At 44.6% G+C, this 24,975-nt stretch overlaps 2 protein-coding genes across 5 annotated transcripts in view; both read left to right on the top strand.

The window, feature by feature from the left end:
• Positions 1-2,119, top strand: part of pdgfbb (platelet-derived growth factor beta polypeptide b) — a 36,027-nt gene extending 33,908 nt beyond the window's left edge. For all 4 annotated transcript variants that reach the window (XM_028456261.1, XM_028456260.1, XM_028456258.1 and 1 more), the window contains 3 exons: positions 1-608; positions 792-948; positions 1,038-2,119. The exon at positions 1-608 is cut by the window's left edge and continues 167 nt beyond it. In XM_028456261.1, coding sequence (XP_028312062.1) covers positions 1-608; positions 792-931 — 748 coding nt within the window. In that variant the 3' untranslated portion in view covers positions 932-948; positions 1,038-2,119. The remainder of the gene's footprint in view (positions 609-791; positions 949-1,037) is intronic.
• A 17,578-nt stretch (positions 2,120-19,697) lies between these two features.
• LOC114468530 (uncharacterized) lies at positions 19,698-23,959 on the top strand. Its single transcript, XM_028455491.1, has 2 exons — positions 19,698-21,006; positions 22,657-23,959. Exons 1-2 carry the CDS (start codon positions 19,812-19,814, stop codon positions 23,802-23,804), a joined length of 2,343 nt encoding a protein of 780 aa, XP_028311292.1. The 5' UTR covers positions 19,698-19,811; the 3' UTR covers positions 23,805-23,959.
• The last annotated feature ends 1,016 nt before the right edge of the window (positions 23,960-24,975 follow it).

Raw genomic sequence — 24,975 nt, 5'->3', positions numbered from 1 at the left:
AGATCCTGTTCTCTTCAGTTCACACTGGACTCACAACTCCACCTGGACTCTAGGAACAGGAGTAGATCCTACTGGCTCACTGATTGGCCACACCCAGTCTGACAATAAAACAGTTTCCTCCATTTCTAATGTCGAGGAGAAGGACCAGTTAAACAACTTGTTGCTCAACATCAACACACAAATACAAAGCCCATCAAAGCAGGAGGATGAATCAAATACTGAAAACAGCCATGCAGGGCAGACACCCCAGCATGTGACTGAAAACCCTCAGGCAGGGTTCACGGCTGTTGAGGGAACCTTTACAGAGAGAACCAGAAACTGGTTCAGACCCACCAAGGAGCCCAACCCAGACCCTCCAGAACAGGGGACACGGATCGACAACGACACCCCGGATCACGAGAGGGTTTTACAGCTCGAGAAGGCCAGACTGGAGCAGGAAAGAGAGGAACTTCTGCTTCTCCATAAGAGACTAGACCAGGAGAAGGAAGTCCTCCGACAGCAGCAGATCAAACAGCAGCAGGAGAAACGACTGAGAGAAAAGGAGCAGGAGGAGAATCATCATCTAGTGCTCAGTAAACCACAGCATCATTTGCAAACAGACAAACCAGGTCAGTACACTGTTCATCAATCCATCCTACCATCCATCCATCCATCCATTTATCAGCCCATCCATCCATTCATCCATCCAAGTGTTGTTGACTGTTGTAGGCTAATAATAGCTTAGTAGAGTGAGTTTTAAAAACATCAGTGGTATAATGGAGTTTTGCTGATGCTAATTTTGATGCTAACAGCAACATCTTCAATCGCCACGAGACAACAAGTTGGTCCAGCAGGCCCCAGACCTCCTGCACGTCCCAAACAATCTAGGAGAAGAATGAGAAAGAATCGAAAACGAATCAGCAAAGCAGCGATGCGGGCGATGCTGATGTAGAACTGAAATAAACAAAGGTGAGTCCAGAAAAGCTTTCAGCAGTAAAAAGAACAACAAACATTTTGGAAAGATGTCTGTCTGAAGACTGTCTTTATCTCTTCTTTAGGGTGACACAGGTGGATAATGGAGAGAAGAAGCCATGTGACTTCCTTGTTTGTTGTTGTCAGTAACCTGATAGTCTTGTGAAATTCTGTAGTAACACTACTAATGACAACCTGATAGACTTTGTAACCATATGTGGACCTTCTCCTTGGAACGCAGCCGATAGTGTTGACGTATCAGGTGGCCTCCAAAGACTGATGAACTTAGCACAGGCCACTATGGAGGAGTGAAACCACAGAGCTGTGGAGGAGAGGACAATCAGAGCTCTACAAGCAGAACCATGATTTGATATCAGCAGAAAGAAACTTAATGCGTTGCATACAGAGTTAGAGTATGGATGAAGCCTTTCTTAATCATTTCCATCAGCAACAGATGATGAAAAAACTGAATGGAGAAAATTAATAAACTCACAACCAACCACCTACAGACTGCAAGAGCAAGTATCTCAATGTGCCATGTATCATTTATGAGCTCATTAAAGCCATGCGGGTCTCTCTCTAACCATATTTAATTATATTAAACCAGCAAACACTGGAAATACACAGAGGTCACTGCAGGTGTTACCAGAGAACCAATGACCTGTGGGCTATGTTTCATATTTATTTACGTCTACCGTTACTGTGGATTAACTCTCTATATAAATACTGGATGTTGCTGTGATACAGTATGCACAACAGATGAGCTGAAAGAAATACACAGGTTTGCTTTTAAAGCTCAAAACTTTTTTTTAGATCCAGAACGTGTCATACTATCAAACCCATGTGCATGTGAGCTTGTTTTTTGTTTGAGGTGTGAGGGCACACGCCCTAAAAAACACCGGTCATATGACACACAAGTATAAAGTGATGGGACTTACAGTAAAGCTACCAGTAAAGCAGATAAACTGATTAACACTGTTTATATCTTCATCATGCCACCTGTTGCATGGGGTTATATGAGGCAATATTGACTTAATGGATTCAATTTTATTTATGTGGTGTTGATCACAGCACAATCATCCGATGTCACCCATGTCTTAATCAGACTCAGAATAGTTGTAAAAAATCCACATTAGCAAACAAACGCAACAATGTGAACATCATAAAGCAGCAGATAAAACATAAACCTTCATTGAAATGTTTCTCCTTTACTGATCTTTGTTCAGAAAAACTTTCTCATAAACATTTTTTAAAAAACATGCCCCGACTGTATTTGTTTTGGTGTAGTGGTTAGCATGTCTGATTCCTAACAGGAAGGCTTTGGGTTCAAGCCTCGGAGGTGGATACTTTGGTCCTTTCTTTGTAGAATTTGCATGTACTCCCCTCTATAAACATGTATGTTAGGTTAATTGGAGTCTTTAAATAGCCAGTGTGAATGGTTTTCTCTCTGTATGTTTTGATGGTGCCAGTTGAGAGCTGGAGATGGGCACCAGCAGACCCCTGGACTCTGAACAGGTTTAAAAAGTAAAATCCCCCAAACCAGTAGTAAAAATGTAAGAGTGACTGCCCTCTATGGGTTGAAACCTGGCAATTACACTCACATTTTGCTTTTGGCTGAGAATGGTGGCATCATGTGATGTTTTGGTGGCTTTTTACATCACTAACCACCGCTGTTGGCCCGGCCCCTCCTATGAAATCTAGCACCTGTCGACTCTACAGTTTTCTTTGGGTTCTCTGGTGTACATTTTAGGACATCCTCAGTTCCCAGACTGCTTCAGGCCATGAAACACAACATGGCGTTTTATTTTGAATAAACCGGAGGTTTACATGACGAAGTAAGTTGAAAAGCCGTTATTTCCTTTCATTTTTTAAAAGTTAACATATATCAACATATTGTTTGAATAATAAATACACAGTTAAATGAAACCTTGATATATCTAAACCTTTCAAAATAAATAGAAAATAACAGCTTTTAACTTACTCTTGTATCTGAAGCAGCACTTATTAATGACGTCGTGTATTTTCTTCAAAACACAATGTCATGTCGTGTTTTACAGCCTGAGCCCGTTTAGTCTGATGACAGCCTCAGGCCCTTTCATCTGACAGCGTTTGGTTTGACAAATGACGCCGTTTCATTTGACATAGGTTTTGCTGAGATATGAGTCTGTTTGGTTTGCCGAGGTTTTGCTGAGTCATGAGTCCGTTTGGTTTGAAAAGTGACAGGAGCTTTCCTGAAACCTGATACCTCACTCTGAAACCTAAGAATGTTCTAAAATCTTCACTGAACCGGTGTCTGCCCTCAGTTAAAAAGCATGTACATTAATTTGAGTGAGTTAACATCCTATTCAGGGTGTGTAGTGTGTACCCCGTCTGGTGCCCTAAATGAGCTAGGATAGACACCAGCAAATGCAAAGAATTAAGGAGCAAATAACTAATTGCATCAAAATCCGAAAATCAGTTGTTTTCTTAAAAGTAAAGGAGAAGCGTGACCCTCTTAGTAACAAAGTAACACACAGGTGTTCTGTCCATTGTGTAACACCTAAACCTAGAACACTATTGCTAAAATTAGTAACACCATCACTAACAATGGGTGATTTTTACTCGATTTTTTATACTCAGTAAGAAGTAATTATCATCAAAATATGACAATACATGACAAATTAGAGTTGTGTTCTTTTATTTTCAACTATGCCATGCCAAACAAAACGAAAAAACTACCATAAGTGGACTTTATTATTATTATTTTTATTATTATTATTACGTTATTATTACGTTACATCACTGTAATGAATTAAGAGTGATGTCATAACAGTAAAAAAATATTGAACATTTCTAACATGTAAGCACATCCCCAAATTATACATTTTAAAGTAATTTAAAACATGTTGAATTATGATAAACTTAAAGTTATTGTTCTGAAAATCTTAGTATATTACTATTATTAAAATAGTATTTTTATGGCTCTTACAGTTTCCTTCAATCATTTTCTTTATTGTAAAATGTGGTAAGAAAGGTTAATGTTACAGAAATCTGGTTTTATAATCTCATAAGCCAAACATATTTGAATCAATATATTTTTTGGTGCTTTAAAGCTGAAATAACCAAATCTATCAATGTGTCTTTTTTCTGTTTCAACCATTACGTACTTTTTCTGTGGATTTTGCATGTCCTCCCCTTGCCTTGAATGAGTTTTCTAAACTCTGATTTCCTCCCACCATCCAAGAATGTTTACGTTATTTGGAGTTTCTAAATCGCCCGTAGGAGGGAACAGGAGTGTCTTGTTGCTAAGTACAATCTCCTAATTATGAAACCATGTTAAATGCAGATTATTTAACATTTAGGATCACACTCCAGGTGTTTAAAGGCCTTTATGTAACAGCATCTCCTCTGTTGTCAGAAAATATCTCATTGCATCCTCCCACTGCATGTGGCATCCTCCTCTGTGTGTGTGACTTCCAGCTGTCCCACTGTCATCTCACACATTCCCAATACTTCTAAACAGCACACCATCTCCAAATTCATCACTGAGGTGGGATGCCTGCGTTTGTGCGGCTGTGGGAGCACCTCCCCACCCCCTGCAGCCTTCAAACAAAGACAAGGGGAAGACTGGCCCACAGGCTTGTTCACTGGGACAAACACTCACACTCATTCAAACACACACAGGGGTCAACCAGCATGACAGTGTGGGAGTGTCACGAAGAGACCAGTGACTGTGACTAAAGACACGGGATGGTTCGCAGATGACTGACTGACCTTAAAGGACGATATGGCTTGTTGAGTCACAACAACACTGTTACTTAACCAGTTAGCAGCCACTGGAGGAGTGGAATGAACCATTATGGCTCCACCACACATCTGTTAAACACCACAGTTCAACCACGCATCAACACGCATCTACTAACTCTCATTGTCATTGTTTGTTATTATGTTAACTTATCAGATAATACTTCATTATGATGAATACTGCATTGCTCGTTCCACTCATATGTAAATCAGCGATATTGTGGCAGGATGATGAACAACTCAGGTGGAGATTGTACAGCTTTTTAATCAGTTCAGCAGCATCATGAATAATGATACAAAGTGTGCCAACACATTATATAGGGCGTCAAACCACACCTCCTACCCATCAACCCCTTGGGTGAGAGAACAATCCCCAAGTACTCACCACAATATAAAACATTATTGAACAAAAGCGGTTTATAATTGACAAAAAACATCAGAAAATTACCTCAAACAGTGCTTTTCTGTGTATCATTCACTCTACTCTTCTTTCTCAGCATCCAAGTTTTAAAATCACAACAGATTTGAAGCTAATGCCTATTGATTGGTCCAGTTACAAATCATTATTTGCTAATCAAAAACAACAGCAACAACAATAAAATACAAAGCAGTTATCTTCACTACAAATGGACTTGATTTTATATAGTAAATGGACTTGATTTTATATAGCGCTTTATCACCACACTGAAGCAGTCTCAAAGCGCTTTACATATCAGCTCATTCACCCAATCACTCTCACATTCACACACCAGTGGGACAGGACTGCCATGCAAGGCGCTAGTCGACCACTGGGAGCAACTTAGGGTTCAGTGTCTTGCCCAAGGACACTTCGATACATAGTCAGGTACTGGGATCGAACCCCCCAACCTCTCGATCAGAAGATGACCCACTACCACCTGAGCCACGGTCGCCCTAGAATATATAGAATATTTGCATTTTGTGAAGAAACTGCAAGAGAGGATGCAGGAGCTGGCCCACTGCATTAGCTTAGCATTAGCTAACATTAGCTAGCACTAACATTAGCATTTACTCAGCATGAACATATCATTATCATAGCATTAGCTAGTTTTAGCATTAGCTTAACATTAGCATTTACCCAGCATTAACAATAACCTAGCATTAACATAGCATTATCATAGCATTAGCATAACATTGGCATAGTATTAGCTAGCTTTAGCATTAGCTTATCATTAGCATTAGCTTAACATTAGCACTAGCTTAACATTAGCAGTAGCTTAACATTAACACTAACCTAGCATTAACACTAATCTAGCATTAACACTAACCTCGCAATAGCATTAGCCAAGCAATAGCAGTAGCCTAGCGTTAGCATTAATCTATCATTTGCATTAACCTAACATTATTACTAATCGCATTAGCATCACCCTAACATTAGCATTACCCTAATATTATTACTTATCAAGCATTAGCATCCACCTAGCATTGGCATTAGTCCAGCATTAGAATTAATCTACCATTAGCATTCACCTAACAATGGCATTATCCTAACATTAGCACTAACCTAACATTAGCATTAGCCTGGAATTCACATTAATGTAGCAATAGTTGAGCATTAGCAATAAGGTTGAAAAAGGTGGAAATGTGTTGAACGTATTATATGAACATGTTAAAGGTTGAATGGTTTATGATTTGTAAAGATTTGAAGGTAAAAAGTGGAGCAGCTCCACTAGCTTAATCAACTGACCACTCTAACAATGGGATCTGAGCTGAAATGTCAATGCAGTTTCACCATAAACGTAATAACTAAGGTTTAGAATTACAATGATAAAAGTATAAGTTTCAATCGTGGGAACTTTCTGAACGTTTTGATAGTTTATTTGTCAAAATCGGATAAAAAAAACAAAAAATGGATAACAATAGTGAGGATTGCTCTTCCATCCTCACTAATAATACAATTTTCACTGTATATTTGATATATGAATAAACTGCATTAATCACACTTGATTAATCAATTCAGCATGAAGTAAAAGAGAAAATTATTCATTTTCAGGTTGGACACAAATTGCTTTGCAGCTTGGAAACTTATCAGTTAGCAGTATTTTTGGGTTATTCTGAGTCTACTTGTGAACTAACAAAGCCATATATAGTCGGATTTTAAACCTCTGTGTAAACGATGCAGAATCACTCATGGCATCACTTCTACGATGATTCCCCTCCAATATAAAATGTGAATAAATAATAAAGATATTGTGAATTTGCAGCCCTCAGGTTGTTGATAAGGTTTTTTTTCCCCACAAATATGGGTGATTATATACATCCCTAATAAAACATATTTAGATTAGACATTTCCTTTCCGTTCATTAGGAAAACATTGAACAATGGCCTTCTGAAAACCTATGCAACCGTCTAGACGGCTTTAGAAGACAAACTTTTTGTTATTCTGTCTTTGTCTGAACAACCTAACGATTCTAAAGTAGAGCAGAGAGGAAACCGGACCTCTTTGAACAACACGTTACACAAGCATCCGTGTGACACACTCACTGTGTTTGTACTGTACACCTTCCAACACTTTGATTTTCCTGTTTTTATGTACGCCTTTACTTTTCCCTCACCTTCACAGATGTAAGGTTAATAACTGAGTTATTATCCTATTTGTTACACCTAGTGTGGGTATGAAAGCTTAAACTATAGGAACTATTTATGTATTTAATGTACTGTAGGACTTATTGACCTCACATAGAGGAACAGGGAAACCCTCTTTTCAAGTGTGTGTGTGTGTGTGTGTGTGTGTGTGTGTGTGTGTGGGAGGGGGGTGTACATGGTTCCAGAAGGATTAGAAGGTATGGCTAGAAACTGTGGTGAAACAGGTCTGAATGAATATATGGGACAATGCTTGTGAGGACAGTAAGCATCACATTCTAGTGATTCCGAGGAGGAAAATCCTACTCTGCCAGTACCTCCAAGGACCAGCACCTAACGGTGACCTAACAAACAGGTCAGTTTTCATTCTCAGTCAAGACTCAAGTAACAAACTGCCATGTCTGTAGCCAAGCTCATGCTGCTTTATAAACACAAGACCCAGCGTTACCGGTACATACGTAAACTGTAGAAAATATATACATAGCACTGTGCGAAGGACGCTGAAATGCTCACCTTCGTGGGTGTGTCTGTTTACATGTCAATCACGGCAGAGAGCTTTCTGGAGGCGTAGCTTCTCCAGCTTAGTGCCGCGTCAAATTTGTCATCAAAGTGGGAACACGTCATCAAATTGGAGTGAGGTGTTCGTGCTCACCCTGCAGCAAGAAAGGAGCAAATCACCCTCTCACAAATGATCGAGGGAATCAATGAAAAAAACACTTTGGGCATGTGTATGAAACCCTAATAGCACTTTATGATGTTTAAAATCACAGAAAAGTCCATTTAGCGTAAAAGGAACATTTTATAAAGAAGAAGAAGAAGAAGAAGAATCCGTACAGAAACGATAGGGCCCTAAATATAGGTATACAATATAGGCCGTGGCTATTGATACAAAAATGTATCAATAGACTGCCAGTCTATGCATACGCAGTGCCCCTTTTTGGCCAGTTTAGGTCACGTGATAGATGCGCCACCTGACTTAAAGTTTTGTCAGTTTTATTTTAGCTTATTTATTTTCAGCTACCCCGCTAACCCTTTTATTTTAGCCCTATCCTTAACCCTAACCCTAACCGTAACCATAACCGTAACCGTGACCGTAACTGTAACCATGTCTTGTATGTTTGTGCATGCAAAGGAATTGACAATAAAGCTGACTTTGACTTTGACTTTGATAACCATAACCATAACCGTAACGTAACCGTAAACCAGGAAATACCCTAAAATGTTTATTTTTTTTCATATATGTATTTTTAACAACAAAGTCATCTCAATGCGCTTATCAAAATATAAAATTTATAAGAAAGAAAAAACCCAACAAGACCCACATGAACAAGCATTTAGCCATCTAACAAAATCAACATCATAAACACCATTAAAGAAACATAAACAATTATTTAATATAGCCTCCATACTCTCCCAACAAGATATATCTCATGACATGGCAGCACATCCGTTGTTTGTGTTGGAAACACAGAAACACGGAGAAAATGAAACAACAACAACAGCCTCAGTGAGGAGCATCCACAAAGCCAATCCTTTTTTTTGTACCATTCAATGTGAAAAATTTGAGCAATTTTCTTACCTTGTCTTTGCTGAAGGTCTGGTAGCTCAGATGTTGGTCATCCATCTTTTAAAAGCTGTTGGTTTTCCTCAACAAAAGTTTCTCTATCGTCTCTAGCGCTGTCATCCTGACTGTAGTGTTACCACTAATGCACTCTGAAGGTATGTATAGCATTTAGCATAGCACAGTTACGTTCAAAGGCAGCGTAGAGAGCTGCCTTTGAACGTAAATGATTTTCATCTTGGGGAACTGACTGCGCATGCGCAAACATAAAAACACGCTATGGAAACAGGCAGGGCAGCAATGTGCTTTTGGGAGGGGGTGTGGCCTCCTCCTGCCTTACAGCGGAGTGAGACTGTGCAGCGTCTCTGCTGTACCAGGAAATAGCGATTAATCATTTGGGCTATGAAACGCACAAAATGCTGACACTTTCAAACTTATAGGTACTGTAGGCTATCTGAACTGCCTACCTTGCCTACCTTGACTGCATGTCACTGGTTATTAGTGCATCAGCTGCAGATGCTGCAATGCTGTAGCATAGACCTGTTTATTCTGCTTCACTCACAGACTACAGCATTAACAACAAGGTCTGAATGTTAGCATCTTAGTGCAAACATCTATACTGTACATGGTGAATATGGCTGACAGCAGATTTAGCACACTTTTCTCATGAGCACTGCAGTGAAGAGTAGACAGATGATGGAAGTGATAATAAAAGAATAAAATAAAATTAATCACATCCTGGATGTATTAATTTAGTCTGCAAAAATGTAAAGTTGCTTAAAAAAAGAGGAAAAAATCCATACATGCTGCCATCACAAATCTGACAAGTGAGTTTTAAAAAGACTTTCTATAATCAGAGGTGTGTTCAGGGGAGTGGTGACCAAGTGGTTAAGGACGCCGGGCTTGTAATCGGAGGGTTGCCGGTTCAAGTCTCACCTGGGCCATCACTGTGGGATGTTGAGCAAGTCCCTTAACCCTGAACTGCTCCCCAGGCGCCGCAAAAATGGCTGCCCACTGCTCCTCAGGATGGGTTAAATGCAGAGGACAAATTCCATTAATGTAATAACATTACATGGCCAATTAAAGGTGAAAGCCCCGGTTTAATCTTAATCTATTAACTTAGCTCTGGTATCACAAACTGGCTCCTTACTGCCTTCTAACGGTCAGACAGGAATAATTAAATAGTTAAATAGGTTCTTCTGTCTAACGTCACTAAAGACTTCTGTCCCTCATGGCTGTCATAGTCATAATATTTAGACAGGAATAGACATTTTAGTTTTTGATATTGACTCATCAGTTTGTGAAGAAGACATTTCCTGTTAAAAACAGACATGGGCAACTGGTGGCCGGGGGCCCAGATGTGTTCCTTGGTCTCGTTTTGTGTGAACCCCAACATAAACAACAGTAATATTTCAAAATCAATTCCAAAACACACAAAAATAAAAGAATAGTATCCATAACTATAACTGAAATAAACAAAATTGACTCTAAATACAGACAAAACTACACTAGAATACACAAAAGGTATATAAAAATACACACAGAAAGACTTCAAAATAATATTTTAATAGTTTTATACAAAAACTGCCTCCAAAAAACATACAAAATTACATAAAAACACAAAAAATGACCAAAATATACACAATAATGGAAAACTATATACAATAAGACAAAATTATACAAAAGGACAAACACTCACACCCTTTGTTCTTTCATGCGTTAATAGATTGGTCTTCATTCTAAATGCTGTCATGAATGTTGCTAACGTTGCCCTCCAATCAGTCAAATATATTTCTGTTGCCCCCACTGTGGTACATTGACAGCAGTGGCTCCTGATTTTTTGGTGTACACAAATCAGTGGGAGAGGAAAGACAACACTAGATCATTTTAATTCCTCTGTCTTGCATCTGAGAAAATGAGTGCATGTTAACTACAGTTGGTGTGAATAAATCTTTAATTACTGTTATTGCATTCTAATCATTGTGGAATGGTAAAGGTTACTTTTCTGCTGAATCAGAATCAGAAATGTTTTAATGGCCAAGTACAGTTTTCAGGACAGTACAAGGAATTTGACTTGGTAGTCGGTGCAGAAACAATAATAATAATAATAATAATAATAATAATAATAATAATAATAATAATAATAGAAATAAATATAAAATATGAGTGACAATTAAAGGATAGATAGAGAATAAAGGATAAATAAATAAAAATAAAAAAAATATATATATATATATATATTCAGTATATTCGGGTTCAGTGGGTGACTGGGGGTGTGTTCATGTGGATGGTGGCAGAGGAAATAAACTGTTTTTGTGTCTGGAGGTTCTGGTCCTGATGGACCAAAACCTCCTTCCAGAAGGGAGAGACTGAAACAGTTTATGACCGGGGTGGGAGGGGTCGGCCACAATCTTTCCTGGAGGGAGGGCAGATTGCAGCCGATGACCTTCTCTGCTGAGTGGATGATACGCTGCAGTCTGGCCTTGTCCTTGGCCGTAGCTGCAGCGTACCAGACGGTGATGGAGGAGCAGAGGATGGACTGGATGATGGAGCTGTAGAAGTTCACCATAATCTTTGTTGACAGACTGAACTTCTTCAGCTGCCGCAGGAAGTCCATCCTCTGCTGAGCTTTTTTGATAAGGGAGCTGATGTTCAGCCCCCACTTGAGGTCCTGGGTGATGAAGGTTCCCAGGAAGCAGAAGTACTCCACCGAGCTCACCGTAGAGTCTCCCAGGGTGAGGGGGTGAGGGAATGATGCAGCTCAGGTCCTAACCAGAACAAAGAGGTCAGAACACATTACTCTAGTTTTAAAGTCTTTACACTGGCTCCCAGTCAGCCTCAGAATAGACTTTAAAAGCAATTTAATCAAAAGAATTTCTGAAAAGTGCGGTCTTCAGATGCTTTTTAAAAGAGTCCATTGTTATTAGAATTATATTCTGTGTGTTATATAATCATACACGTTCACATTGATTAGAAGAGTGTTTTATGATCTTTAAGGATCTAGGATCTTTTCCAGGATTCAAGGTTAAGGTGGAAAAACATCTTATGGAAAAGGTTTATTACACAGATACTGTAGAACAATGTTAGCTTTTCTGAAGATATGGTGTTCAAAGTTCCTTTGAAAACTCCATGTTGACGGATATCTCTGGGTATATAATCTTGTATCACTGATCGTCTTGTCAGGGCATTAAGACTTGAGATTTCCATCTGTACACAGACTCAGGTTGTATTTCTATTGTCCTCCTTGATTTACATTAATAAATCAAGTCATTATTGCAACTAAGAAAGCATATCTCTCATTTTCCCTCTGTGTGACTCTTTTGGTTTTTAAGGTATAGCCCTTTTGTAAACTCCAGTAACATCCACACAGTCAAGCTCACGGAGGGACTGGTGTGGGTTATTCCAGAGTCTTGGCACCACCGCCTGGAACACTAGGTCACCCCGGGTTTTAAAATGTGTTTTTGGGTTCATGAGGAAACCCTGGCCTGATGACCGAAGTGTGCGCCCTGAAGTGTAGCGGCACAACAAGTCAGTGATACACTGAGGGGCCTGACCATACAGTGGACGGAAAGTAAGGACTAGGATTTTAAACACAATACAAAAATTAACTGGAAGCCAATGAAGACCAGAAGAAGGCTGTGCTGCAGCTCAGTGCTGGGACATTACTCTTGCTACGGCTATGGTTCTTGGTTTTGCGTTTTGTTTTTTCTTGTTTGCCTCTGCCTCCCTGGACTGACCATGCCTGTGGTAACAATAAATACTGGTATGATGCACCTGAGCTCCGCCTCCGTCCCTGCATTTGGGTCTGCACCCATACATGCCCATGACAGAATGTCCCAGCCCTCAGTGGACCCAGCAAGGAAGGATATTGCAGAGATGGACCGGGCAGAAAGGACTGCCTACTGGCAGAGCTACTTTCTGGAGGCCAGGGAAACTCTTTTGTATGGACCGGAGGAGGATCCTGTCAGAGAAGTGTACTCGGGGACTCGACTGGCTGCCGGAGGACCCCGGAGCCTGCAACGAAATAGAGGTCGGTCCAAAAAGAAGGGCCAGCCTTGCCAGTCCCCTAGCTTCCAGACAAGCGTCCCTGTTTCTCCTAGCTTCCAGGCTAGCGTCCCTGTTTCCCCTAGCTTCCAGGCTAGCGTCCCTGTTAGTCCTAGCTCCCACGCTAGCGTCCCTGTTAGTCCTCATGGGAGGCCGCCGGACACCTGCTCCCCTGCTTCGCCCGCGCCGCCTCATGGGAGGCCGCCGGACTCCTGGTCCCCTGCTTCGCCGACTCCGCCTCATGGGAGGCCGCCGGACTCCTGGTCCCTGGCTTCACCTACCCTTCCTCATGGGAGGCCGCCTGAACTTGGTTTCGACCCGCATCCGGGCCCCCGTCCACCCACCCTGGGTTGGTGTTTAGATAGTTTAATTTTTTGTTTTTGGAGCGTTTGGAACCCGCTCCTTAAGGGGGGGGGGGGGGGGCTATGTTACGATGGGGTTTTATTTTGGAGGGCAGGCAGGAACTCTGGGCCTTCCTCCCAGCAGCTTTCTCCTGATTGGCCACCAGCTGCAAATAATTAACTGCTGGGATAAATAGGGAGGCTGTGCTGCAGCTCAGTGCTGGGACATTACTCTTGCTATGGCTATGGTTCTTGGTTTTGCATAACAATAAATACTGGTATGATGCACCTGAGCTCCGCCTCCGTCCCTGCTTTTTGGGTCTGCACCCATACATGCCCATGACACCTAAGGTTTCTGAGACTGTTTTTCACAGATGTGCCTAGATCACCAAGGGAGTTCTTGATCAAAGGGATCTTTTTATCCGGAGCGATGATCAGAGTTTCTGTTTTGCTAGAATTAATCTGCAGATAATTCAAAGTCAACCAGTTTTTCATAGCAGATACACATTCCAGGAATTCAGATAATAATTGAAATCAGAATCATTGAAAGAGCAATACAACTGCATATCATCTGCATAGAAATGATAAGACATTTTGAAAACCACGGATCAACCGACCAAGAGGCATCAGATACAATAAAAACAAAACAGGCCCCAGAACAGAGCCCTGGGCTACTCCACATGACAGGTTGGACATATTAGACAGTACATCATTAAAGCAACATTAAAAGTTCTTCCATTTATATAAGAAGTAAACCCCTTCTCAGATTTAAGTCAATCAACTAGTATACTATTATCAACAGTGTCAAAGGCAACTGTCAGATCAAGTAAAACTAAAACTATGTATCGACCAGAGTCAGCGGCCATCATCACGTCACTGGAAACTTTCAAAAATTCAGTGTTTATTGTCATATGTGCAGTTAGAAACACGTTTCCCTGTACAATGAAATTCTTGCTTTGCCGACCACCAGTCAATGCCTACGTAATAAAAGAATAAAATTAAGAGGTATAACAACTATAATAACTAACAGTGACATGCAAAACTGTGGTGGATGAATAGTTTGTTAGACTCCGATCACTCATTTAGGAGTCTAATGGCAGAGGGGAAGAAAGAGTTTTTGAGTTTGCTGGTCCTGCATTTCACACTTCTGTACCTCTGGCCTGAGGGTAGAAGTGTGAACAGTCCGTGTTGGGGGTGAGTGGAGTCCTTGATGATGGCGGCAGCTCTCCTGTGGACTCTGCGCTTGTAGATGCTCTGCAGAGAGGGCAGCGGAGTCCTGGTGATCTTCGTAGCAGTCTTCACCACTCTCTGCAGGCGTTTGCGGTCCATGACAGTGGTGCTGCCGTACCACACGGTGATGCAGCTGGTCAGAACGGGCTCAACAATGCAGCTGTAGAAGTTGCTGAGGATCTTTGAAGACATTCCAAATTTCCTCAGCCTCCTCAGGAAGTACAGCCGCTGTTGAGCTTTCTTCACCAGCTGTGTGGTGTTGAGGGTCCAGGTGAGGTCATCTCTGATGTTGACCCCAAGATATTTAAAGCTGCTCACCCTTTCCATTTCCAGCTCCTGGATAGACAGTGGCTGATGAGGACCCCTCTCCTTCCTCATGTCCACTATCAGCTCCTTCGTCTTTTCCGTGTTGAGGGTGAGGTTGTTATCCTCGCACCACGTCACCAGACTGGATACCTCCCTCCTGTAGGCTGCTTCGTCTCCGCCAGTGAAACGTCCTATCACTGCGGTGTCATCCGCAAACTTCAGGATGGTGTTGTCCTTGTGGGAGGCGACACAGTCGTGGGTGAAGAGGGTGTAGAGGATGGGGCTGAGGACACAACCCTGAGGAGTGCCAATGTTTGTTATAAGGCTGGCTGAAGTCCTGGACCCAATCCTGACAGACTGGGGCCTGCCAGTCAGAAAGTCCTGGAGCTGTGTGAAGGCAGTGTTGAAGGCAGAGCTTTAGTCTATAAAGAGCATCCTGATGTAGTCTTTATTTTCCAGGTGGGAGAGGGAGAAGTGAAGGGCAGCAGCAATGGCGTCCGAGGTGGACCTGTTGGGATGGTAGGCATACTGCAGGGGGTCCAGTGTGTCCGGTATGCTGCTCCGAATGTGGGTCAGCACCACCCTCTCAAAGCACTTCATAATGATTGGAGTGAGTGCTACTGGCCTGTAGTCATTCAGGTGGGGGGGCTCTTCTTGGGGAGCGGGACGATGGTGGTGGTCTTGAAGCAGGAGGGGACGGTGCTCTGACTGAGGGAAAGGTTGAAGATGGAGGTGTGCACGTCTGTCAGCTCGTTGGTATATGCTCTGAGGGCCCGCCCAGGGATGTTGTCTGGTCCTGCTGCTTTGCGGGGGTTTATCCTCCTCAGGGCCGTGCGTACCTCGGCTGATGAGACGACCAGTGGGGGGTGGGAGGGCGGTTGGGGGTTAAGTGGATGCCTCCTCTCTGTGCTGGGGTTGGAGGTCTCAAAGCGTGCGTAAAAAGTGTTGAGGTCATCTGGCAGGCTGTCTGAGGTGCTGATGGTGCTGGAGCTGGTCCTGTAGTCATTGATGTGCTGCAGGCCTTGCCACAACCGCCCGGAGTCAGCAGTGGAGTAGAAGTCATCCAGCTTCTCTCTGTACTCTCTGTAAAAGAGCAGTTTCAGTGGACTGGATTGGCCTAAAGCCAGATTGATATTTGTCATAAAAATCATGTTGTACCATGAATGAGGTTTGCTGCTTAGCCACCACTTTTTCCATGATTTTTTAAATGAACGGACGTTTAGATATGGGCCAGTAGTTTATAGGCTCCCCAGGATCCAGATTAGGCTTTTTAAGAATGGGATTCACTATAGCATGTTTAAAAAAATTGGGGACCGAGCCAGATAGAAGTGAGAGATTTATCAGTTTTTCCACCCAAGGGCTGACAACATCAAAAATGTTTAAGAGCAGTGGAATGGGAACAATGTCCACTGGGCTAGATGTGGGTTTCATTTTTCCCACTAAATCCTGAACATCCTGTAGGCTGACAGGAGTGAAGGAGGACCATGAGCATACAGGGGCTACTATAGTGCACGTGCTGACCAAAGGAGCAATGATACTGGCCCTGATGTTTTGAGCTTTGTTTACGAAGAATTTCAAAAAATTATTGCATTCGTCCTGTGTGTGTACAGACACATGGGACGGTGGGGGTGCAACAAGGTTTTCAATAGTTTCAAACAAGACTTTGGGGTTTTTCTTATTTTGTGAAACAAGATCTGAGAAATAGGCAGAGTGGGCGTGTTTCATTTTTTCATTTAGCTCCATTATCATGTCTTTAAGATGGATTCTATGTACTTCTAATTTTGTGGCTTTCCACAAATGCTCCACCTTTCGGCAGCTTTTCCTGAAATTAGAAATAGCTTCATTTATATCCGTTAGCTGAAGCTACTGTGTCCAAAACAGTCAGACAAACGAAGCAGAAAACCCACTGATTGCAGCTTCATTTAGAATGCCTCTCTGTTTTTTCACAGTGGAAGTAGTCCGTGCCAATGTAAATGACAGATTGAATAAAATACAGCAGTGGTCGCATATTTGTAAATCGTCAATTTTTAAACCAAAAGAAAAGACCAAATCTAAAGTACAAAGTCAAAAGAATCCATGAGAGACATGAACTTGGCTGCCATAGCACAGGGAGAGTTATCAACATGGAGATTAAAATCACCAATAATTAATACACTCTCCAGCTTAACAATAGATGACTTGAACTCAGTATATTCGTTGAACTCAGGTCCAGGCTGACACCTAGTGGATGGGCGAGCTAATGGCTCCTATCACCACATCCCCCCATTTCTTTAGAAGATAACTCAACAAATCTATTATTTATCCAGTATTCAAACTGCATAACAGAATCTAACATGAACAACTATTCTGCAAAACACATTGTTAGCAATCATCAAAACAAGACATTTTTCCCTCCAAGCATACAGTTAGTTTCCTGATTAAAGGTTTCGTCTGTCAGGTGCAGTAACACGTCGTGCAGAATGTCTCAACACAGGTGAAGTATTGGTCTGCTCAGCTGATACACTGCTATCTGTAGCAGAAGGTGGTGGGTGAACTGGTGCAGTGACAACTCCATCTTCACGCTGTTGCAGTGTCTCTTGTGTTTTTAGCAAACTCCGACAATTCCTCCGCAGGATCTGTCCATCCTGTTTGAACTGTGTACAATCTCGGACCGACTTTCTCAAGCACAGTGGCTTTTTTGCTCCAGATGTTGGAATCCTCCACTCTCGCTGTGTCACGTCCAGCCAGCGGAGCTAGACTTCTTGAGGGTTTGTCATAGTTATTTTTTTGTCTCTCTTGTAGCTGTTTCAGTTTTTGCTTAACTGCCTTGTGCTTTTTCTCTTGAACTGTGTAGGGAGGAGTGGTGCGTAGCCTACGTCCCATTAGAAGCTCAGCTGGAGATTTACCATGTTCCAATGGTGAGGCTCTGTAACTCAGAAGAGCCAGATAGGGGTCTGAGCCACTGTTCTGTGCCTTCTTGAGTATTTGTTTGACTATGTGTACTCCTTTTTCTGCTTTTCCAAAAGACTGGGGGAACAGGGGGCTTGAAGTCAACATGTCTGAAATCATATTCCTCAGCAAAGTCCTTAAACTCCTTGCAACTGTAACAAGGTCCATTATCACTGAGCACAATCTGAGGAATCCCAGGCCTGGCAAATATAGACATTGTGTGTCTGATAACACATGTAGCAGACATGCTGGGAAGTAGTGCCATCTCTGGATAGTTTGATAAATAGTCTATTACCAGCATATAATTCTTTCCATCCAGGTGAAACAAATCAGTCCCAACTTTCTGCCACGGTTCTTCTGGCAGGTCTGTTATTATCATGGGCTCTTTTGGCTGTTTTGAATCAGAATCAGAATCAGAATCAACTTTATTGACCAAGTAATGTATTGAATAAACACGAGGAATTTGTCTTGGTGAACTGTGCTCTCTCTGATAGTGTAAACATTAAATAATAACAATCAACTAGAATAAATAAAAATAAACAAAAAAGAAGTATAACATAAATATAAAGAGTAGTTAGACTAATATGTGCAAACTAAATAAAATAACAAGATAATAATAATAATAATAATAATAATAATAATAATAATAATAATAATGAAATGAAATAAAAATACAGTAATATAATAAGATAATGAAATGAAATAAAAATACAATAATAATAATAAGATAATAGTGCAGTAGTGCATTGATGAGTAGTGCAGGTGAACATTTAAATGAAAATATTATGTCCATGAACATTCTCAGTGACAGGTTGATCCAGGGTTGATATGTTTAGTTCCATGGTTATTTCACAGTAACCGAAACAGGTCTGACACTCTATGACTGTTTAGTGTTGATCAGAGTGACATCCTGGGGGAAGAAACTGTTTTTGTGGTGGGTAGTTTTGGCGTACAGTGATCTGTAGCGTCTGCCAGAGGGGAGGAGTTTAAACAATCAATCAATCAATCTTTATTTGTATAGCGCCAAATCATAACCAATGGTATCTCAAGACACTTTACAGTAGAGCAGTCTTAAGGACGGACTCTTCATTTTATGGATACACACATGCATATATACGTATATACACATACATATGTATCCCACACCCAACATGAATTCATCATGGCGGCAAGGAAAACCTTCTGTTAAGCAGCAGGAACCTTGTGTGGATCCCATTCCTATGATGAACAGCCATCCACGTTATGCTGTGTTGGGTGTGTGCAGAGGAAAGGGTGGAGACAGAGTTGTTGAGACTCTGTAACTCCACACTGAGGATCCCACGGACCTGCAAGACAAAAGCCAGAAGGAGTACAGGAGCAAACACACAAGGGAAGAAGCAGACATAGAGGGAGTGTTTGAGAGAGGAATGGGACCCTCTCCGGTCCCTCTCTAACCTAAATGACCTCTCTCTTAACGCCCTCTCCAACCTCTCTCCAACCGAGCATGCCAGACCCTCCCCCCCCCGGCAGTCTATGCCTATTGCATCTTAACTATGAGCTATGAGCTGGTTCCTAACTAAAAGCTTTACTAAAGAGGAATGTTGTGAGCCTAACCTTAAAGGTAGAGAGGGTGTCTGCTCCCCGAACCGTGGTTGGTAGATGGTTCCAGAGAAGTGGGGCCTGATAACTGAAAGCTCTTCCTCCTATACTACTTCTAGAGACAAATGGAACAACGAGTAGGCCAGCATTTTGAGAGCGTAGTGTTCTGGGGGGATTGTATGGCACTACAAGCTCCTTGAGATAGACTGGTGCCTGTTCGTTTAGGGCTTTATAAGTGAGAAGAAAAATCTTGAATTCTATTCTACTTTTATGGGAAGCCAATGCAGAGAGCCTAATACAGGAGTAATGTGATCTCTTTGTTACATACCACTGTGACCTGCATATTTGTAGGTGTGTGCGTCGACAGTGTGACGTAAGCGGGAGTCCGGTCTCCCGGGGAATTGTGGGTAATGTTAACAAAAATAAAGCTGCTCTCAAAAGCACACAGTCGCCGTCCTCCTGATTGAAACACAATATTGGCGACGAGGATGGAGTTTTTTCCCGTCTCACCTGTCTCTCCGTTCCTCGCTTTGCCGGGCGAGCCGCCGATCCCGTGGCCCTGCTGGTTTGAGTCCTTTGAGACGTTCATCGCCGCCGCCGGTATCGTTGATGCTAGCGATGCTAGGCTAAAGGCTCTGCTCATCCACAGCCTGGGAAACGAGGGACAACGTATTTTCCGCACGCTCGGCCCCGCGGATAAGTATCGGGACTGTGTTGCCTTACTGACCGGACATTTCGCTGCTCCACAGAGCGTCATCGTCCGGCGAATCATCTTCAGACAGCGCCGACAGAGGCCCGGTGAGTCCGTCCATCAGTACGTCACGGACCTCCGATGCTTGGCTAGCGTTTGCAAATTTGAACACCTAGAGGACGAGTTTATTCGGGATCAGTTAGCCGAACACGCAGCTGATCACAAACTGCGTGAGAGACTGCTTTTGTCCCCGGACGACACAACTCTGTCTAAGGCAGTGGAAATGGCGTTTCAGCTTGAGTCGGCTGCTCTGCTAGCATCGCGGCTAACGGCTACAGGTCCACCTCCTTCTCTCTCCACTCCGCTAGCTCAGACTGTGACACCGGCAGACCAGGCTCCCGGCCCCGCTTTTCCTCACACCGAGCTCGAGGTTAACGTCGCGGGACGTCAGGGTGCCTCAGCACGCCGGCCATGCGGGAACTGTGGCTCGTATTCCCACGCCACAAGGGCACCGGTTTGCCCAGCTACGGGACAGAGATGTCAACGCTGCGGTAGGCTCAATCACTTTGCTAAGGTGTGCCGCTCAGCACCCGCTCCCACAAGAACCCAGCGCCACTCATCCCGCCCATCAAGCCCGACCACCATTCACTCGGTGGGTGCCAACAACAGACCTTTCACCTGGTGCACGGTGGAGCTGGATAACGTGTGTTTACCGCTGCTACTGGACACGGCTGCCTCCAGGTCTCTTCTCAGTGAGTCCACGGTTCGGCGACTCTTTCCCAGACACACTATCAAAGCAGGAGCAGAGGAGCTGTACGGCTATGGACACACTAAAATTAACATGTTGGGCACTGCTACCTTTTCTGTTCGTTATGGATCTAGGACCCTCCCAGCATTTACGTTCCAGGTGTCTCGGCATGGTGCCAACCTCCTCGGTTTTGACCTGTTCTGCGCCCTGGGTTTCGCCATCACTGACAATCTGGGTGCTGCTATCCTGACCGTGACCACGCCATGGCAGCTGCGCTGGCCGTCGCTTTTCACTGGGCTGGGCTGCCTCACCGCCTTCAACCACCAACCGCTCATAGACCCAGCTGTGAAGACTGTCATCCAACCTCTGCGCAGGCTGCCCCTCACTTTGCGTGATGATGTCACTGGCGAGCTACAGAAACTGCTGGATGCTGGCATCATCGAACGAGTCGATGCATCGCCCTGGATCTCCAACCTGGTGGTGGCAAAGAAAAAGACAGGCGGCCTCCGCCCCTGTGTCGACCTCAGACAGGTAAACAAAGCGGTGGTCCCGGACAGATACCCACTGCCCACAGTGGAGGAGCTCTCTGCACAGTTTCATGGCTCAACAGTCTTCTCGAAGCTTGACCTTCGCCAGGGCTACCTGCAGGTTCCCCTACACCCTGGCAGCCGCAACCTCACCGCCTTTGTGACCCACATGGGGGTCTTTCGCTACACGCGGATGCCCTTTGGACTCAGCTCCGCTCCCAGCTGCTTCCAGAAAATCATGGCCACCATCTTCGCAGGTATTCCTGGGGTGGTTGTGTACCTGGACGATATTGTGGTGCACGGAGCAACATCCGCCCTGCATGACGACCGCCTTTCCAGGGTGCTGGATGTGCTCGCCGGTCACAACCTCACACTGAATGGGGAGAAGTGCATCTTCGCCGCTCAGGCTATTGAGTTTGTGGGGTTCCGCTTGACCGCTGAGGGGCTAAGTCCGCTGCACTCAAATGTCGATGCTATCCTGCGTCTGCCTGAACCCTCCTGCCCGGCGCAACTATCATCGTTTCTGGGGATGACTGCGTTTTACTTACGTTTCCTTCCCCTCTACTCAGACACTACTGCGCCGCTGCGTGCTCTCCTGAAGCAGGATGCAACCTGGATCTGGTCTCCTGCGTGCTCAGCTGCAGTCTGCCGGCTTAAGTCACAACTGACCTCTTCACCTGTTCTGGCCCACTTTGACCTCGACAGCCCGACGTTCGTGACCTGCGATGCATCCAACACTGCGGTAGGTGCGGTCCTGTCTCAATCTCACCAAGGGACTGAGCGTCCAGTGGCGTTCGCTTCTAGAGCGCTTACTCCAACGGAACAGAAGTACTCTGTGGGAGAAAGGGAGGCGCTAGCCTGCGTCTGGGCATGTGAGCGGTGGCACATGTACCTCTACGGTCGACATTTCACACTACGGACCGACCACCAGGCCCTCACGGCCCTCCTAGTCACAACAGGTTCAGGCCACAAACCGCTGCGGCTTTACCGGTGGTCTGAGAGGCTGCAGGCATACAACTTCTCCACACAGTTTACCCCAGGCAGGGAGAATGTGGTAGCAGATCTCCTCTCCAGAGCCACACCTGCCTCTGCACCAGACACCAGCCAGGATTCCTCAGAACCGGAACTGATCCACTTGCTTCACACGCCCCTCGAGGCAGCTGTTTCACTGAAAGACCTTCAGTCGGCCTCTGCACAGGACCCTGTTCTCACCCAGCTCTGCACTTTCATTCGTAACGGCTGGCCTGCCAGGGTTCCTGAGGAACTAGCGCCCTTTCACCGGGTCAGAGGGGACCTCTCCTGCTGGAATGACGTCTGCGTGGCGAGAGGGCTATGCACAGTGGTCCCGAGCACTTTGAGAGAACGGGTCCTGGCCATGGTCCACGACGGCCATCTGGGCGTCGTGAGGGTCAAACAACGCTGCAGGGGCCTGGTCTGGTGGCCGGGCATTGACCGCGACATCGAGGACCTGGTCAGAAACTGTACAGCCTGCCTCACCAGTGGTAAGACCGGCTCTCCCCCGCCCCCGCCCTTGCAGCCCGTGCCGTGGCCTCGGGCTCCCTGGACCCACATACAGGTGGACATTTGTGGTGAACTTCATGGCACCCCTCAGCATCAGCGCTTCCTCCTGGTAGCTTACGATCTCCACTCCAAATGGCCGGAGGTGCTGCCTGCCGGGTCTGTCACCACTACAGTGGTCATCGGTTTCCTCTCCTCTTTGTTCGCTCGCTGGGGTGTCCCTGACGCCATCACCACTGATAACGGGCCTCAGTTTGTTTCGGCTGACTTTGTGGCTTTTACAGAGGGGAGGGGGATAAAGCACATTAAGACTGCCTTTTACCACCCGCAGGCCAACGGAGGCGTGGAGAGGTTTAATCAGACCCTTAAGAACGGGCTCAGAGCACACATGGCAGATGGCCTGTCGTTCTCAACATCACTGCAGAGCACCCTACTGCACTACAGAGCAACACCCCACACTACCACTGGCAACTCTCCAGCCCTACTGATGCTAGGGCGTGAATTACAACTTCCGTTGGACCGACTGCGCCCTCCGGTGAGAGTTACTTCAACAGCAACACCCTCCCCAGGCGACAGAGTGGATCAGCAGCAACGTACAATGAAGCGGTGGTTTGACAGGAGACACCGTGTGAAACCGCCTACACTCACAGTATCAGACTGGGTCCGAGTCCGGCGACCCACTCGATCGCACAAGCTGCTCTCTTTCTGGTCTGCACCAACACAGATCACAGCACAACTGGGGCCAGCCACCTTCCGCGTTACCGATGGTTCACGCTGGCATGTCAGCCGCCTCCGGCGGGTGAAGCAACCGTCTGTGGCGGATCAGCAAGCCGCAGCTCATCCACGCTGCACCAGTGGGGTCTGGGACCTTCCAGATGTACTGGCGGAGACCCAGGCTGTACCAGATGTGCGGGCTGAACCCCTGCGGGTTGGACCCCGTCCGGTCCGAGCTCGCCAGAGGCCCTTGTACCTCGATGACTATTTTACTGACTTTTAATGCACCAGCATAGTGTATAGCCTGTGAGGTGGCAGAATAATCCACCGGGCTATGCGGGTAAACCGGCAGTCTACCCGGTTTATCTAGCCAGGTTGGCCGTTTGGCCTTGATGTTAGTTTGTGCACTAAAGGGGGGGGGGTCTTAGCTCATGACCATTGTTCAGATGTTTTAAGGGGGGGGGTAAATGTTACATACCACTGTGACCTGCATATTTGTAGGTGTGTGCGTCGACAGTGTGACGTAAGCGGGAGTCCGGTCTCCCGGGGAATTGTGGGTAATGTTAACAAAAATAAAGCTGCTCTCAAAAGCACACAGTCGCCGTCCTCCTGATTGAAACACAATACTCTTCTCCTAGTTTTAGTCAGTACACGTGCTGCAGCATTTTGAACCAGCTGAAGTGTCTTAAGCGACTTGCTCGGGCAGCCTGCTAAAAGAGAATTACAATAATCCAGTCTAGAGGTAACAAAAGCATGGACTAGCTTTTCGGCGTCGCTCTGAGACAGGATAGATCTGATTTTAGCAATGTTACGGAGATGAAAGAAGGCAGTTCTTGAAGTTTGTTTTATGTGAGAGTTGAAGGATAAATCCTGATCAAATAGAACCCCAAGGTTTCTAACAGTTGTGCTTTGTGCCAGAGTAATGCCATCTAGGGCAGTTAGGCTAGCATAGGTTTCTCTAAGGTGTCGTGGGCCCAGTACAATGACCTCAGTCTTGTCTGAGTTAAGAAGAAGAAAATTTTGGTCCATCCAGGCCCTAATGTCCTTTAGACAGGCGTCAAGTTTAGATAGCTGATTTGTCTCACCTGGCTTCATTGATACATACAGTTGGGTATCATCAGATTGTGTGCAGGGTGTGAGGGGTCTGCAGTGATGCTACCTGCCCGATTCCTGACCCTGGACAGGCATAAGTCTTGGATGGAGGGCAGATCGACACCAATGATCTTTTCTACAGTCCTGATTATCCTTTGTAGTCTGTGCTTGTCTAGTTTGGTTGTAGATCCAAACCAGACAATGATGGAGGTGCACAGAACAGACTGAATTATGGAGGTGTAGAGCATGATCAGCAGCTCCTGGGGCAGGTTGAACTTCCTCAGCTGACGCAGGAAGTACATCCTCTGCTGTGCCTTTTTCCTGGTTGTGACTATGTGGGAGGTCCACTTCAGGTCCTGTGA

The sequence above is a fragment of the Gouania willdenowi genome, chromosome 8, assembly GCF_900634775.1.
Source record: "Gouania willdenowi chromosome 8, fGouWil2.1, whole genome shotgun sequence".
NCBI classification, from domain to species: Eukaryota; Metazoa; Chordata; class Actinopteri; order Blenniiformes; family Gobiesocidae; genus Gouania; species Gouania willdenowi.
This window is presented reverse-complemented; position numbering and strand designations above follow the sequence as displayed.